At 40.5% G+C, this 14169-nt stretch overlaps 1 protein-coding gene across 1 annotated transcript; it reads right to left on the reverse strand.

Moving 5' to 3' along the window:
* Positions 1-1465: 1465 nt before the first annotated feature.
* rpgrip1 (RPGR interacting protein 1) lies at positions 1466-13847 on the reverse strand. Its single transcript, XM_042511827.1, has 30 exons — positions 13760-13847; positions 13509-13562; positions 12272-12392; positions 11891-12096; positions 11683-11785; positions 11428-11568; positions 10988-11093; positions 10813-10836; positions 10566-10712; positions 10387-10460; positions 9909-10129; positions 9607-9713; positions 9471-9521; positions 9195-9374; positions 8522-8639; positions 8228-8391; positions 7769-8099; positions 7350-7510; positions 6879-7111; positions 6119-6234; positions 5746-5954; positions 4919-4975; positions 4651-4826; positions 4437-4491; positions 4239-4305; positions 3023-3117; positions 2680-2869; positions 2512-2596; positions 1937-2064; positions 1466-1770 (listed from the first exon to the last, which is right to left on the reverse strand). The coding sequence occupies exons 1-30, from the start codon at positions 13845-13847 to the stop codon at positions 1529-1531; spliced, it is 4050 nt and encodes a 1349-aa protein (XP_042367761.1). The 3' UTR covers positions 1466-1528.
* Positions 13848-14169: the final 322 nt, after the last annotated feature.

A 14169-nucleotide genomic window follows, 5' to 3' on the forward strand; every position in this document is an offset into this window, starting at 1 on the left:
TTTTTTTAGTATTAATCAAATTATGAACTAATACAATTCTAAAGAAATAGCAATTATGATAGTTAAGTTTTCCTTTGAAAGCATAATAAACGTTCCAGTTTGAGAAAAAGTAAAAAAATGAGATTTGCCAGTGTTTGTATTCTATCTTTATATAATGAATTACTCATATTCTTTTTTTAAATTAAAAAAATATATGTTTAAATGTAATAGATGGTAATACATTTACTTGTGTGTCTTATTTTATTATCCCTACCATCAAGTTTCTTTAAATCTCAAATAAATGCCCAGAGACCAACCAGTACTCCTATGATGGAATAACACAAACTTGGACCACGTTGCTTAAACACAAATGAAAGAGCTAACCCAACAATTTTAGATGTGATGTCAGGGGCCAGTATTGGCAATTTTAAATGGCCCTCGGCTTGTTGTACAAAATATACTATACGTGGCCCCATATATCTACGTTAATAGAGCAAGATCACTTTGCATTTTTTTACATTCACTTCACGATGGTAGGATCATCACCAGGTAGCAGACATGGCCACAGCAAAGTAGGGTTGTAAGAAAACATCAATACACTTCAGTATCACAGTTTTATTTTTTGTGATGGTGTTGAGAATCTACACAGTCATTTTTTTAAAGTGATAGTTTACATGTGTTGTGTTTAAACCCTCGACTGCTAGATATCAGTGCTGTTATCTGTCTTCAGTCACATGACTCTGCCATTCCAACCTAACAACATATTCCCAAAGTGTTAAACATAAATACAGATCTTACTTTTCTGATTGCATTAAAAAAGTACACATTTTTATACTCAAATTGTGTGCATATGGTGAAATGGCCTTTATGAAAATTTTCCTTAAAATTAGGTATAAAAAAATACCACAATATCTTGCCTTGCTTACAGTATTGCAGTATATCAAATTATATTGAATTTAAACCTGTGTCGTGGTATATATCATATTACTAGATTCTTGCCATTACAGAGCCCTACAGCAAAGACAGCATATTGTTTTTCACTGAATGATTCAACAGTTGTGTCTGTATCATTTGTACATTTTTTTGTTTTGTTTTTTTAAATAACCCACGCGATGCAAGATGCAGTTGGCCCCCTGGTATTTTTACATTATCTAATTCGTTAGTTTGGACACCCCTGAAATAATAAATTCCTGATCAGCATCACATTAATACCACACTAGCAGTGGGGCCCTTTCAAGGACAATACCTTTACTGAAAAGTAAAGTAAGCTCTTAGAGTGTAAAAATCTATTGTTTCATGTCACCCAAGAAAATGGTCTAATAGAAAAGATACTGTGATCCTGATACATGATAAACGTGTCCTGGATAATCTAGGACTGAAGGACCTGGACATCACATTTATAATAAAAAAAAACTATAAACTTAAAAAAACAGCCTCAAATGCCTTTCAAAATATGACTCTTTTTACATAGTTTTAGGGGCTACAAACAGTTAAACAAGACTGCTTAATACAGAAAACAAGCTCTCAGTTCATCTCATACTAATTGCTTTCAAAAGTCACTATCATCATCATAATCTAACACTGGTATCTCATCTTTTTTCTTCTCTTCCTCTTGTTCATCTTTTTCCTTCTCCTCCTCTTCTTCTTCTTCCTCTTCTCCATCACTCTCATCTTCTTTCTTGCTCTCTTTTTTCTGTTGAAACTCCTGGTAGATCCCAGTCAGAGCTTTGGCTGCTTCCAGAGACACTTTCAGATTTCCAATCACCTCCTTGTCTTCATCCACACTCACAACTGGAGGACACAGAAACACAGAGACGGACAAACTGTGAGAAAACTCACACATTATCCACAAATACAAATCCTGGGATAGAAAGCATTCTCCAGAAATGTACATAACATTACACAAAGGCATTTCAAGGGTCTTAGTATCAAATTATAGCACAAATGCAACACCTACCGTCAATTTGTTGCTCGCTGACATCATTTCCAGTGAGGAGCAGCTCCTGCAGGTCCAGGAAGGCGTGTCCGACGTCCACACACTCCTCATCGTCGTCCATCGGCTCACTGACTACTGTGAACTTTAACCTTGCCGAGACACACACACATACATGCTTCAGTTTTGTGGTTTGGGTCTAAGGACATGAACTGATGCATTCAGCCATTCTTTAACCCTTTAAAACCTGGCTTGACGTGACTTCTCTTGTGCTGCGTTCAGACTCCTTTGCAAGTATTAAAACCGTGGCGAATTGATTTGATTTCTTTCGAAATAGTTGGAAAAAAGGAAAAGAAGCATCTTGGAAAGAAATGTTGTGCAAACTGCAGAGATTTTTTTAAAATACTAGGGGAAAATGTCCAGTGCTAATGTTCAGCTAAAGCATTTATACTTTCCACTAATTCCTAGATAATTTCTGCATCACTTCTTCTCAAGTTGTTCATTGTCTTCTTCATGGATTTTTAGGAGAAATCAAGCCAGTTTTCCCAGGTTTCAAAGGGTTAATGTGTAAAATGACACAAAAACAGTGCTGACAATACCTTCCCTGGTTGGGGTCGGTGCCCTCTAACATGGTGTAAAGATAGTGTCTCAGTGGAGCCGACTGTGAACCATCCACATAGATCACTGAGAGAGACAAACAGAGATTTGGGGATTAGAAAATAATTCAAACTTTTGCAGAAACATGTGCAAAGCTCACCTGCTCTCACCTCGTGTAAAGTTGTAGTGAATCTCCTCTCCCTTTGTGGGTTTGCGGAGGGACATGGGTGTTTCTGTCGTCTCCATCGGGACGCCCAGCAGCCGGTATTCCACATAAACACGCTGCACTGACTTGTCCAGCGCTACACTTGAGGACGGTTCCAACATTAGGGACAGAATCTCCACTCTCAGTTTGTCTCCCTGAAACATAAAAAAAACTATTTGAATCATAACATCTGACCGGCTCAGTTAAAACAAAAGGACAAACTTATACCAGATCCACAGATATAAATATGATGCTAAAATCTTCCCTTTTTGATTCATACATTTTCTCTCACTCACACTCGTTCATACCTTCCTCATTTTCCGTTTTGGTGGAATGATGATGATGTCGCTTTGTGAGGAACTTGACTCTGATGACCCTGAGGTTTCACTGTCTCCTGCAGCAGCTGTATAGTAAGTAAAAATAATATTAGAACAACTGGATTTATTTCAATTTCAATTCCACTGGCTAGGCTGAAAATGAAGGCGTGCACATAGGAGAAGTTTGCCTAAAGGCTTTCTAACAGAAATCTATTCATTTTAATCTAAACCAAGATTTTTTCCCCCAACCATAACCATGAATCTTGTCTGGCAGAAAGCCCTCAAGGAAAACCTTTCCTGTCATCTGACATCCCAGTCAGCATGTGGCAGCTTCATATCTGTTCCAGGTCTCCATTCTGTAAAAAAATTGAGGTCAGTGTGGTTCCTACATAATCCTTTTTTTTCAAGGGTGTAGGTTTTGTTTCAAGATCTGAGGGGACACATATTAAGTAGGGGGTCCTTCCCCAAGAAATTCTGGCATCAAACACTTTTTTCCCTAAATTCTGGTGATTTGTAATGCACCAAATTGTGCCTTTTCTGGATCAAATTATGGAGAAAAGGTGATAATATATCCTGTCCCAAACACACACTGTTGCTACACACTCCGTTTTATGGCAGAGTGCAACCATTGCTTTAGTGGTTGCATTCATCCACTAACTACTTCACCGGAGACATTAGCCCTCCACTGCCTGTTCAAGGTGGGAGTGCTGGGCCGTTATGCCGCCTCTCCGTTCTGTAGATAAGTTACCGCAGCCATGGGAGGTAAAACAGTGCTGAAACAGAGGACAGTGGGAAGGGCGGGACGGGTGACGTTTTGATGATGTGTTCTGCGTGCGGCTCACTCTAGGAGACTTAAAAAACAGTTTGAAGCAGTTTACGGCTATCTCAAAGAGGACAACACCATCTATAAATGTCTGCAAACTAGGAAACAATTATATTTGGGAGCTCCTTACTGTCTGAGCAGAAGATGAGAATAGCCATGATTGTTAATAACATGTTATTGTTTAGAAAGCACTGCTGACATGTATGTTATATGTCACAGTGTTATATGTCATATGTTAAGGGGGACATTTCTCCTGTGTCCCCCTAATAATCTGTGCTTATACTTTTTTTTTTTGCATATTTCAACAATGGTAGTTTGCCTTGAAATTACTGAAAGAACCTCAATACAGGTGTTTAAGCCTATTGTGTGTATAAGAATAGTTACCACTCTCACTCCTCTCCTCTTCCTCCTCCTCTTCATCCATTGACACCTGATCCATAGAGGGAAGGTCCTGAGAAGACGAAATTAGATATGAGCCAAAATCCTCTTATTCTGAATATTCTTGTCTGAATAAAGACATATTTTTTCATGTGTAAACAACAATTGTTTTAAGGCCTGTTAAGAGAGAGAAAGAATTTGTACCTGAGTCCTGGCAGAGCTGACAGAGCTTCTCCTCGATGACATGGTGGGTGAAGATCTGAAATTAGATTAAATCATTGATTAAACAATTAAATTCTATAGTAAATTACTGTTTTCCCTCCACACAAACTTTTAAAAATGTTAAAATCATCAAGCTCTATAATAAGATAATAATGTGCTTTTTAGAAGAAAAGCACAAAGAAAACCTGCAACTTACTTTCTTGTTGACACATGAGAGGGCGTGGTCAGCCTTGGCTCGGGGGTCAGATGGGGTGTGCCCAGGTAAAGGTCAGGTGGCCTCTTGGTGGATCTCTTCCTGTGTGTGGTTGGTGGTTTCACAGAGATGGGTTGCTTGTGATGTAAGATTTTCTGTTTAACAGGCGGAGGCCGAGGCTGTAAACAGACACATACAATAGTAAACAAAATAGTTTTTATGTATGAATTATCATGAAGACACAAACATCAGTTGTGAAGTAAAACCTTACCAAAGCTTTAGACTCTTTTTGCACTGCTTTGGTTTCTCTCGGCTCCAGTTGCTGAGTCTGTGGTAAAGCCACAGAAGAACAAGTATTAAGCTACTGACAGGAATATGTCTTTGAACATATTATACATTTTAGCACTTATACATTGATTTTTGAGCACTTCTTTGCCCAGAAGTCCTACAGCATTATGTTAGTTAGCTGAACACACATTAGACAGGCTAATTGTTGTCATTGCTTTTTATCAGATCATTCACTCTTGTTTGTAAAGAAATGCACATGAGATACATGTACAGTTCCCCAGAGTGTTACTGATAATTCCCAGTGGTGGCATTTAAGCAGGTACATTTACTAAGTACTGCACTTAAATAAAAATCTGACGTACTTTACTTGAGTATTTCCTTTTATCTAACTTTATTCTTCTACTCTTTGAGAGATACATAGTTCTCACAGGACAGCGACCTGACAAACATATGATTATTTTGCTCAAAAATATGATTAATATGATTATTTCATTGAACATGATGGATTGCTGTACATCAAACGACCCAACAGTATAGAAAAAGACGTTAAAATCAGTGCAACCTTAAACAGCTACAGCAGTAAAATAAATTATATATTTTAATGCAGCAGGAATATTTTACAGTACAATTGAAATTGTTTAAGTACATTTTGGTGAAAACACTTAAGCAAGGTTTTAAATGTAGACTATTTACTTGTAGTGGAGTATTTTTACAGTGTGGTATTAGTACTTTTACTTAAATTAAGTATCGGAATACTTCTTCCACCACTGGTAGTTCCCAAACCTTTTGATACACTAGCATAAATATCACCTTCACTCTGGGCTTGGCTATGGGCCGCTGTGAAGCTTCAGCCTCCTCTCTCCTCCTCTCCTCCCTCTCACTGCTTTCCATTTCTCTGTCCTGTCTTCCAGGTCTACCCAGCGCAGTGTCCGCCGATGGCTGGAAGGGGTACTTCCATTTTATAAAGACCCGGACCATGCCCCGAGGTCCACCAGCTGGATCCCTCAGGACATAATCACCTGGCAGGGCAGAGAGAAAAACAAAAAAAACATGTCAAACTGCTTTTGCGGTAGTTTAGCTTTTGACATGTCACAGGGTTGGCTTCTACCTTCATTTAAATCAATGCTTCTAGTAAGAGACGCAGATGAATAACATAATAGCTTTACTTCTCTCTTGCCCTCACCTCTGATCTCCCGGCCTGTAGCCAGGGCTCGCAGCGGGATGGGGCTCTTTGCCAGATAGGCTGGTGGTATCTGATCATCACTGTCATCAAACACATACACCCACAAACTGCTGGACCTGAGCAAAACAGGAGGGCAGTTGTTCTGAATATCTTGCAAAGATGACGACTATCTAAAGCACAAACTTTGTAAGAATTAGAAAATTTAAATGAACTTTCTTAAGTTCTACAGGGTAAACATCAATAGGACTTAAGTGTTAACTTAGCTGCTGATAAACCCAAACTGTAAAAAAAAAACCTTGCCCTTTCACAGAACATATCAGGAGGGAGAGACCACAATGCGGGAATCAATTATCTTGGTCTGTTTTGTACTGTACTTTGCTTTGGATTCACACCCTGGGACTTTGTTATTGCTATTGTTATTGCTTGCAGTGGGTCTGCCTGGATCTCCTTTGGTTTTGGTCTCTCGGTCTTCATTTCTGACCCTTGATTGATCAATGGACATTCTGGGTCATCACTTCAATAATTTGACATCTGTGTATGTACATTTTCTTTCCTTTGTTATGAGTGAGTGCTGGCAGTCTGTTTCTTTATTGTCTCTTTGTTTTTGGGTTGGTTTCTTTTTCATTTTTTTATCCTGTTCAATCTATTTACTTGTTGGAATATTGTTTTATTGAAAATTTGTATAAATAAAATTATTTTAAAAATTTTAAAAAAACCTTGAAAATGTAACACTTTTTTTTCTGTTTCCAGGCTATCATACCTCAGGTAGTGTAAGACATCGGCTGTGACTGCTAGTGGGTAGCTGGTGGTATCCCTGAACACTGGGTCAGAGGTGGCCTGTATTGTCTGAGAGACGTGAGGCGGCAGGTCGTAGAATCTGTATGTCAGGTAGGCATCAGGAAGCAGTCCAGGCCAGCGAGAATTAAGTCCCACACATCGCTCCAACATAACCACCAACTCATTAGGGATCCCTCCACCGTAGTCATGTAACTCCTGCAAACAGCATCAAAAAATTGCATTTAGGAGGATTCTTTTTCTAAAAAACATATCCCTGTTACACTGGCTAATCCAAACTGTAAACAGTTTTCTTACAGACTATTTTGAGTAGAAAGTTGTTGGAAAAAAAGCTTTAACGTCATGCACTCTATACAGTGAGCTACTGGGGCGTCCGAGCCCCCGAAATTTACAACGTCTGGCTCCACCCCTGCGACACACCACTCCCCCTCCTTACCTCATGACTAGTGTCTTGCCAGCCAAGAGCGATCTGCACAGGCCTCCTCTGTGTTGCCGTTCTCCAGTCAGCTCCTCTCTCTGGCACAGTGTCTATGGGCTCAGTAGGATTAAACAAACGCACCCAAAAATCCACAACACCAACAAGTGCACCTTCGGACCCTTAGAAAGACAGAGACACACTATTAGGCATGGGTTGATACTAAATTATCAAATTAATGGATATTACCCTTCAGGGTGCATTACGTAATAAACAAGAACATGACAAATTGACATGTCAACAAATAATTAAAGGGTAATTTATCTAGTAAGGTTAGGAACATCTTAATATTGGCAATAACTGCAAGTTAACACTTCGTATGCAGGACAAAAAAACATCACAACTACTTTATTACTTTTTCTTTGAACAATATTACTCACCTGTAATATTGATACTTCCACCGACACGCTCTTCCCTCCTCTCCATAGCACCCATGAGGGACATCTGCCCACATCCATGCGTCACAAACTGGACCCCTCCTAACGCCTGGTGGAGCTCCACTCTGACCCTTGACCCCTGACCTCCCAGCCTGCCCAGATCTCGAGCTGTCAGAGCATAGCGGGACGTGAAGCCATAGTTGGGTTGGCTGCCTGACACCAGAGGAGTGGAGTGGACCTCAAAGTCCAAGAGGCTGTAGGTGCAGAAGGTTACGATGTCTTCATGACTGATGCCACCCATAGTACGAAGCCCTGCTGGGGTAAAGGTGGCACCCTGGACATGCAAAAAAAAAAAACCCAAACAAAACAAACAAAAAAAAAACAAACAGATTTTAGCTTCATGGAAAACTTTAATAAAAAAAAACCCACTAAATTCAGGTACAACAACTGATTTTTTTTAACCTTGAGGTGGATCTCCAACAGTGACTCCCCAGCCTTCAGCTGAGAAAAAGACAGGTCGTCCTCAATGAGCTGTACCACCTCCTGGTCTCCAGCTGGCCATGTGTACTGGATTGGTATGGTCCGTTTGTAGTTCCTGGGGCTGTATGCTAACTCTTTTAACTGAGCTTTAGGACACAAATGTAAAAAAAGAAATTCTGAAAGTTAAAAACATGTTTTAGCTGCTTATGCTAACTTCAGACATGTTTTATATTGGCTTCTTGCTGTTACTACAAAAATGACTATTGTTATTCAAACCTTGTAAAGCGTTAATCTGAAGAGCTCTTTTTGATAAAAGTTTGTCTTTTTCTGCCATCCTCCTCCTGCCCTCCTCCCGCTCTCTCCCCATCCTCTGGTTGACTGTGTTCAACTCTTCCTTGGGATGGAAACAGAGTTAGATTCAAGACAAGTTAAAATGTCAGGAGGAAAATTTAAAGCGTAACTAAACCCCCCACTTTTGGCTTGAGTGCCTCCTCCCTGGAGTGTGAAAAAGGGTAGGGTTGGGAGGGGGGCTAATCATGGCCAGTCACCTAATTGTGCCGCATATCAATCCACAGCACCTCCCTGCTCGCGGTAGACACTCAGAGTGGTCGGTTGGTTAGAGGGCTGCAATGGGATGGAGACAGGGGGTTCCTGCTACCAGGATCAGCTAATATCAAAATTCACTTGCAATAGCCAGGTTTCAACCTTTCAAGGGCAGTCACTAATGAATATTTATACACAATATGTAAAATTACTACTACTAAAATACTTTGCACTCAAATGTCAAGAGTTGGACCTGAATCAATCAACAACACTACTAAATACCTACATGTATTGTTTCTCAACTGAAAAAATTGGTTAGGTGGTTTGATTACTCTTTAAACGAGCTGAGAATCACAGTTTGTGTACATGTGTGTGAAAAATGTATTAAGTATGGGTGTGTGTGTACCTGCAGGTCTTTACTGATATGGTGCTCCAGTAGTAAAAGGTTTCTGGTTTTCTGTAGTTCCAGGACAGTCTCAGCATGCGATGCCTGGATGTTTGCCAGCTCATGGGGTGAATCCTCCACCGTCCCATCAGCCCGGAGGAATTGTAATCCCGCCCTGCTCTCCTGCTGCATCCTAAATGCCTGTAGTTAAAGGGAAAGCATGCAACAAGGTTATAAATCGATTAATTAAGTCTTTAAAAGAAGTCTCAACAGAGAGTAAGAAAAAAGTGTGCAAACCTTGATCTGTATGAGAGTTTCACTGAGATCCTCGACACTCATGTCGAACTCCTGGAAGAGAGAAGATGAAAAGTGTGTCAGGATATGTATTAAATTAGGACAGCTGTTCAGCAGTACATTAATCTTCTTCTCTGACCTTGGTGACAGAGTCCAGTCTGTCCTGCAGAGCAGAAACCTGCTCTCTGTACCGGAGAACCTCCTGTTCCAGATGCTCTTGTTTGTCACTTGCCGTAACAGAAAACTCTACACAAAATGGATGCACACGAAGATAAATGGGATTGTTAATCAGTGTACTGTTTTGTTTTTTTGCTGGAGAGTCTGTTTGCTTCAGCACTGGACAAGTTGTGGCTTCAGGTGTTTCAGGTATTATGGTCTTCTTGAGTGCGAACACATAAAATGAAATGCAACTCCAAATCCATTCCTTGCTGAGACTCTTACCTCTTTCTCGCTCCCTCTGCTCCTCCAATATCTCCTTCTCTCGTCTTAGTTTCTCCATCTCCAGCTCCAGCATGCCTCTCTGCCCCCTCTCTGCTTGCAGCATGTCCTCCAGCCTCTGCATGTCCATGCTGCTAATGATTTCTCCCTGTTCCTCCCTCCTCTGGTTTACTTCCCTATGTTGTTCCACCTTGCCATCATGGTTGCTTTGTACAGATAATGTTCTACAAAGGAAAATAGTTAAAAAATAAACATACAAGGAGAATACACACAAAATGACTTTCAGAAGTCATTGTCAAATGTAGAAATAAAAATTCTTTTCGTATGGACATAAACCTGATCTTAAGTCATGTTCTGCTGCTCCTGCATGGTATCCTGTACATATTATACAACTCAGTTGCCAGAATCATCCTTCAAGCTTCCTGGTTAATGCGCTCAATAACATCTTGTTTTGGACGGCCAACAAGACTTTAACTCCCACCTCTCTAGCAGAGTGTCATAGTTTTCTTTTATTAGATCCCTCTCTCCTTCCAGGTCCAATATCCGCTCCTGTAGCTGAAAAAGAAATAATTAATTAATTTTTAAAACTGACATCCTGTTATATGATCTCTTATGGTCTTTCTTACTAAGGATTAATACGTGCAGCTACAGATGAGGTACCTTGTCTAAGGTCTGTAGAGACAGTGTAGTGGAGGTAAGTTGTCCCTCCAGTGCCAGCACTTTCTGCCTCTCCTGCTTCAGCTGTTCAGTCAGCTCCTCCACTTTCTCCAACAGAGCTCCCTGGCTTTCCCTAAGTGACCTCTGACCCTGTGTTGTACACATGACACACTCAAAATTAATATTACTAAACCTTTTAGACTTTTAGTTTGAAGTATTCATAAAGCTTTTTGAGTAACAGGACATTTACCTCCTCCAGCTGGTTCTCATATGCCTGGAAGGAAGAAAGACAAAAAGAAAGATCTTTTGAGCACCAATTAGTGATCTTACAGTAGTACTAGACCCAAAGTCTTGAGATGACATCATCAAAATATCATAAAATAACAAAAGACAAAATGATTTATAGACAAATAAGGTCATATAACCTCTTGCAGGTTGTTGAACTTCTCCTGGGTGACTCTCAGGGCGGTGCTCTTGTCTGTGAGCTGCTTTTGTAGACGGATCAGATCCACGTTCTCTTTAATAATTATTCTGACGCAGAGATAACAACAGGATTTATTATTTTTATTGACGTGGTTGTTTTATATGCAGATCTAGCAGTTTTAGTAGCTACACTGCAATAGCAGACAGGGAGAAAAATTAAAAATAAAATTGGAAGTAAAGTCAGATATGCTTCTCCTCTTGTGAATGGCTAAACACTTTTTACAGTATCTTTATTTTTTCAATTTAATTCTGGGAAAGCACACAGAAATTGACTCAAATATTTTTTTTCTTTGATTAAATTACAATGCAGCCATCCACAAACTTCTGAAGTAGCTGTAATATTAGCATTAGAAAAATGAATAGCTGTGTGTGCTGTAGTCACCTGTGTCTGTCAGCCTGTTGCTTCCTCATCTCTCTCACTGTTCCCTCGATCTCTTTCTCTTTCTCTCTCAGCGTGTCTCTGAGCGCCTGCGCTGTCAGCTCCAGCTCTGCAGCCCTCACCTGCTCTGTCACACTGGACCGGCTGGGAGGGAGACATATGGAGGGCGGATGGAGGAGAAAGAGAGGGTATTAGAGTAACGATGATGATATGAGGAGAGGTAAGAAAACAGCCACTTATATCTGCTTACACACTTACAATCTCTCCATCTCTGCCCTGGTGTCTTCCAGCGTGGATCCGTAGCGAGGCGGGGCAGTCTGGGCTGCCCTCCTGACTCCGCCCTCCACTTCCATACTTTTACCTGAAAAGAAGAGGAGAAAGGAAAAAGGGAATAAGGTCAAAGGTAAAAGAGGCGGCAGCAGTCACCTTGTCCTACATGAATATGTAATATATTACACATATTCACCTTTACTGAACCTATATGGTGTGCGTCCCCCGAGGTCCATAACGTGCTGCCTGGCCAGGCTCAGTTTGTTCTGCAGAACCACTTTCTGGCTCTCCAGCATAGCCACTCGGGCTTCCAGCTCCTGTATGGTGTCCTCCATATCTCTCTCCTTCACTGCACCGGACCCAGGACGGGTCTGACGGAGACGCATCAGTCTGGTGGACATCCTGAGGCAAGAAAGAGGAGGGCAATTCATATCAGGGATCAGGGAACTTGTCTTTATCATGTATCTTTTAAAATCACATCTTAGGGCTATAACAGAGATGACTTTGACGTTACCGATTCTGCCCAAATGTCTGGTGTTAGGTTCAGTCATTCAGGACTGTGTCATTGTTCTGTTACCTGCGTAACCTCTGCTCCTGTGTGCGAGTGTGTTGTCTTAGCAGACTGTTTTCTTCTTGGAGTCTGAGACACAGGTCCTCCAGGTGCTCTCTGGGAAACCGAAACAGGCGCTGAGGATCTGCTGAAGAGAGAAACAAACAGAGAAGAGGAAAGAGGTGAAAAATATAAAAGCACTTTCTTAGTGTGTTCCATGCATAGGCAACTGGAAATCTGAGTTAAGGTAACAGGTCACTGATAATTTATTGATGACTAATTTGAAGAGATATGCTAATGGATTAAAAACTAACAGCTGTGAAAATTGTCACAGGATGTCATGGACACATGAGAAGTGGTTTGAGGTCAATATACTCATAAATGAGCAAGCTATTGGAAAAAAGACATTGAAATGTGCATATTTAAGGACTTACGTGATAATATGCTAAAAGATTTGCTAAGGGCTTTTCCACAAAATAACAGCTGCAAAAGTTGGGACAGGATGTCACACACACACAGGGACTGATTTCATGCCAATATTTTCATACATGAGCAAGCTATTGACAAGAGATTTGCTCAGGACTTTTCAAAAGACTGACAGCTGTGAAAGTTGTGACATGATAACCAAGAAACGGGAGAAGTGGTTTGATGTCAGTTTATCCAAAAATGAGCAAATTGTTGACAACACAATCTCAAAATATGCATATTTGAAGCAAAAAGTCCCTGATAACTTGATAATGATGATTAGGGATTTTCTCGGGGCTCTTTTCCAAAAACTAACAGCTGTGAAAGTTGTGACAGGATGTCACAGACACATATAAGAAGTGGTCTGATGTCAATATATTCATAAATGAGCAAGCTACTGAACTCAAAACCTTAAAATTTGCATTTTCAAAGCTACTGTAGGTCACTGATAATTATGCTAAGAGATTTGGTAGGGGCTTTTTAAAAAGCTGTCAAAGTTGTGACAGGATGTTTAAGACGCATGGGAACTAGTTTAATGTCAATATATTCTTAAATGAGCGAGCTATTGAAATCACAACCTTGAAATATGCATATTAAAGGCAATAGGTCAGTGATACTAAGGGGTTTTCCGAGGGCTCTTTTCAAGTAACAGCTGTGAAAAGTGTGACAGGATGTCCAATACACGTGGGAAGTGGTTGGATGTCAAAATATTCATAAATGAGCAACCTACTAAAATCATAACCTTGAAATGTGCATATGTAAAATCTGAAAGGATGACACTTTTGTAAAGTGGTTTTACCTTTTGTCCTCATGACATGATGCTTCTTCCATGGCTTCACATCACGTAAAGTATCTGAGGAAAACACAGACAGTTTTAGACTGTATATACACACACACACACACACACACACACACACACACATAAACTTTGAATCGATTAAACCATTCCAGTTTCTGAAGGAAATACAGGGTGAAAGAGGGAAAGAGGTAGAATCTAAAATTGATTTTCCTGCAAATTTCTTATGTTGGCTGTTATTGGTACACACAAACCTGGGACAGTCGGCATCAGTCCCCCCCTCATCAGTCCCACATCCCTGACGGGGAGATCCCCAGCTGTCTCGTCCAACACTGGCGACATGACAGTTCTCCACTTAGACTCAGCCAATCAGAGAGCTCCAGTCTTTGAAACGTCACAGCAAACTTCTCATATTGATCCACTCTGCTGGTTCACTGGCCTCTGTCCAAGTGACGTCACCAACTGGAATGTAGACTGAAGAAAGATATTTGAAAGGTTCTTAGGACAGTAGCAAAGCACAGACATCTGAAAAGTAAAGTTCAATCTTGTGACCATGACGTGTTACATTTACAGTTTTGTAACTAGAGAGCCTTCCAAAACATCCTTTCCTAGCAGTGTGGGGCTTAATGAGATCCAAGCTGTTGGAGGCAGTGCTTTCCACTGA

The sequence above is a fragment of the Plectropomus leopardus genome, chromosome 23 (assembly GCF_008729295.1).
Source record: "Plectropomus leopardus isolate mb chromosome 23, YSFRI_Pleo_2.0, whole genome shotgun sequence".
NCBI lineage: Eukaryota > Metazoa > Chordata > Actinopteri > Perciformes > Serranidae > Plectropomus > Plectropomus leopardus.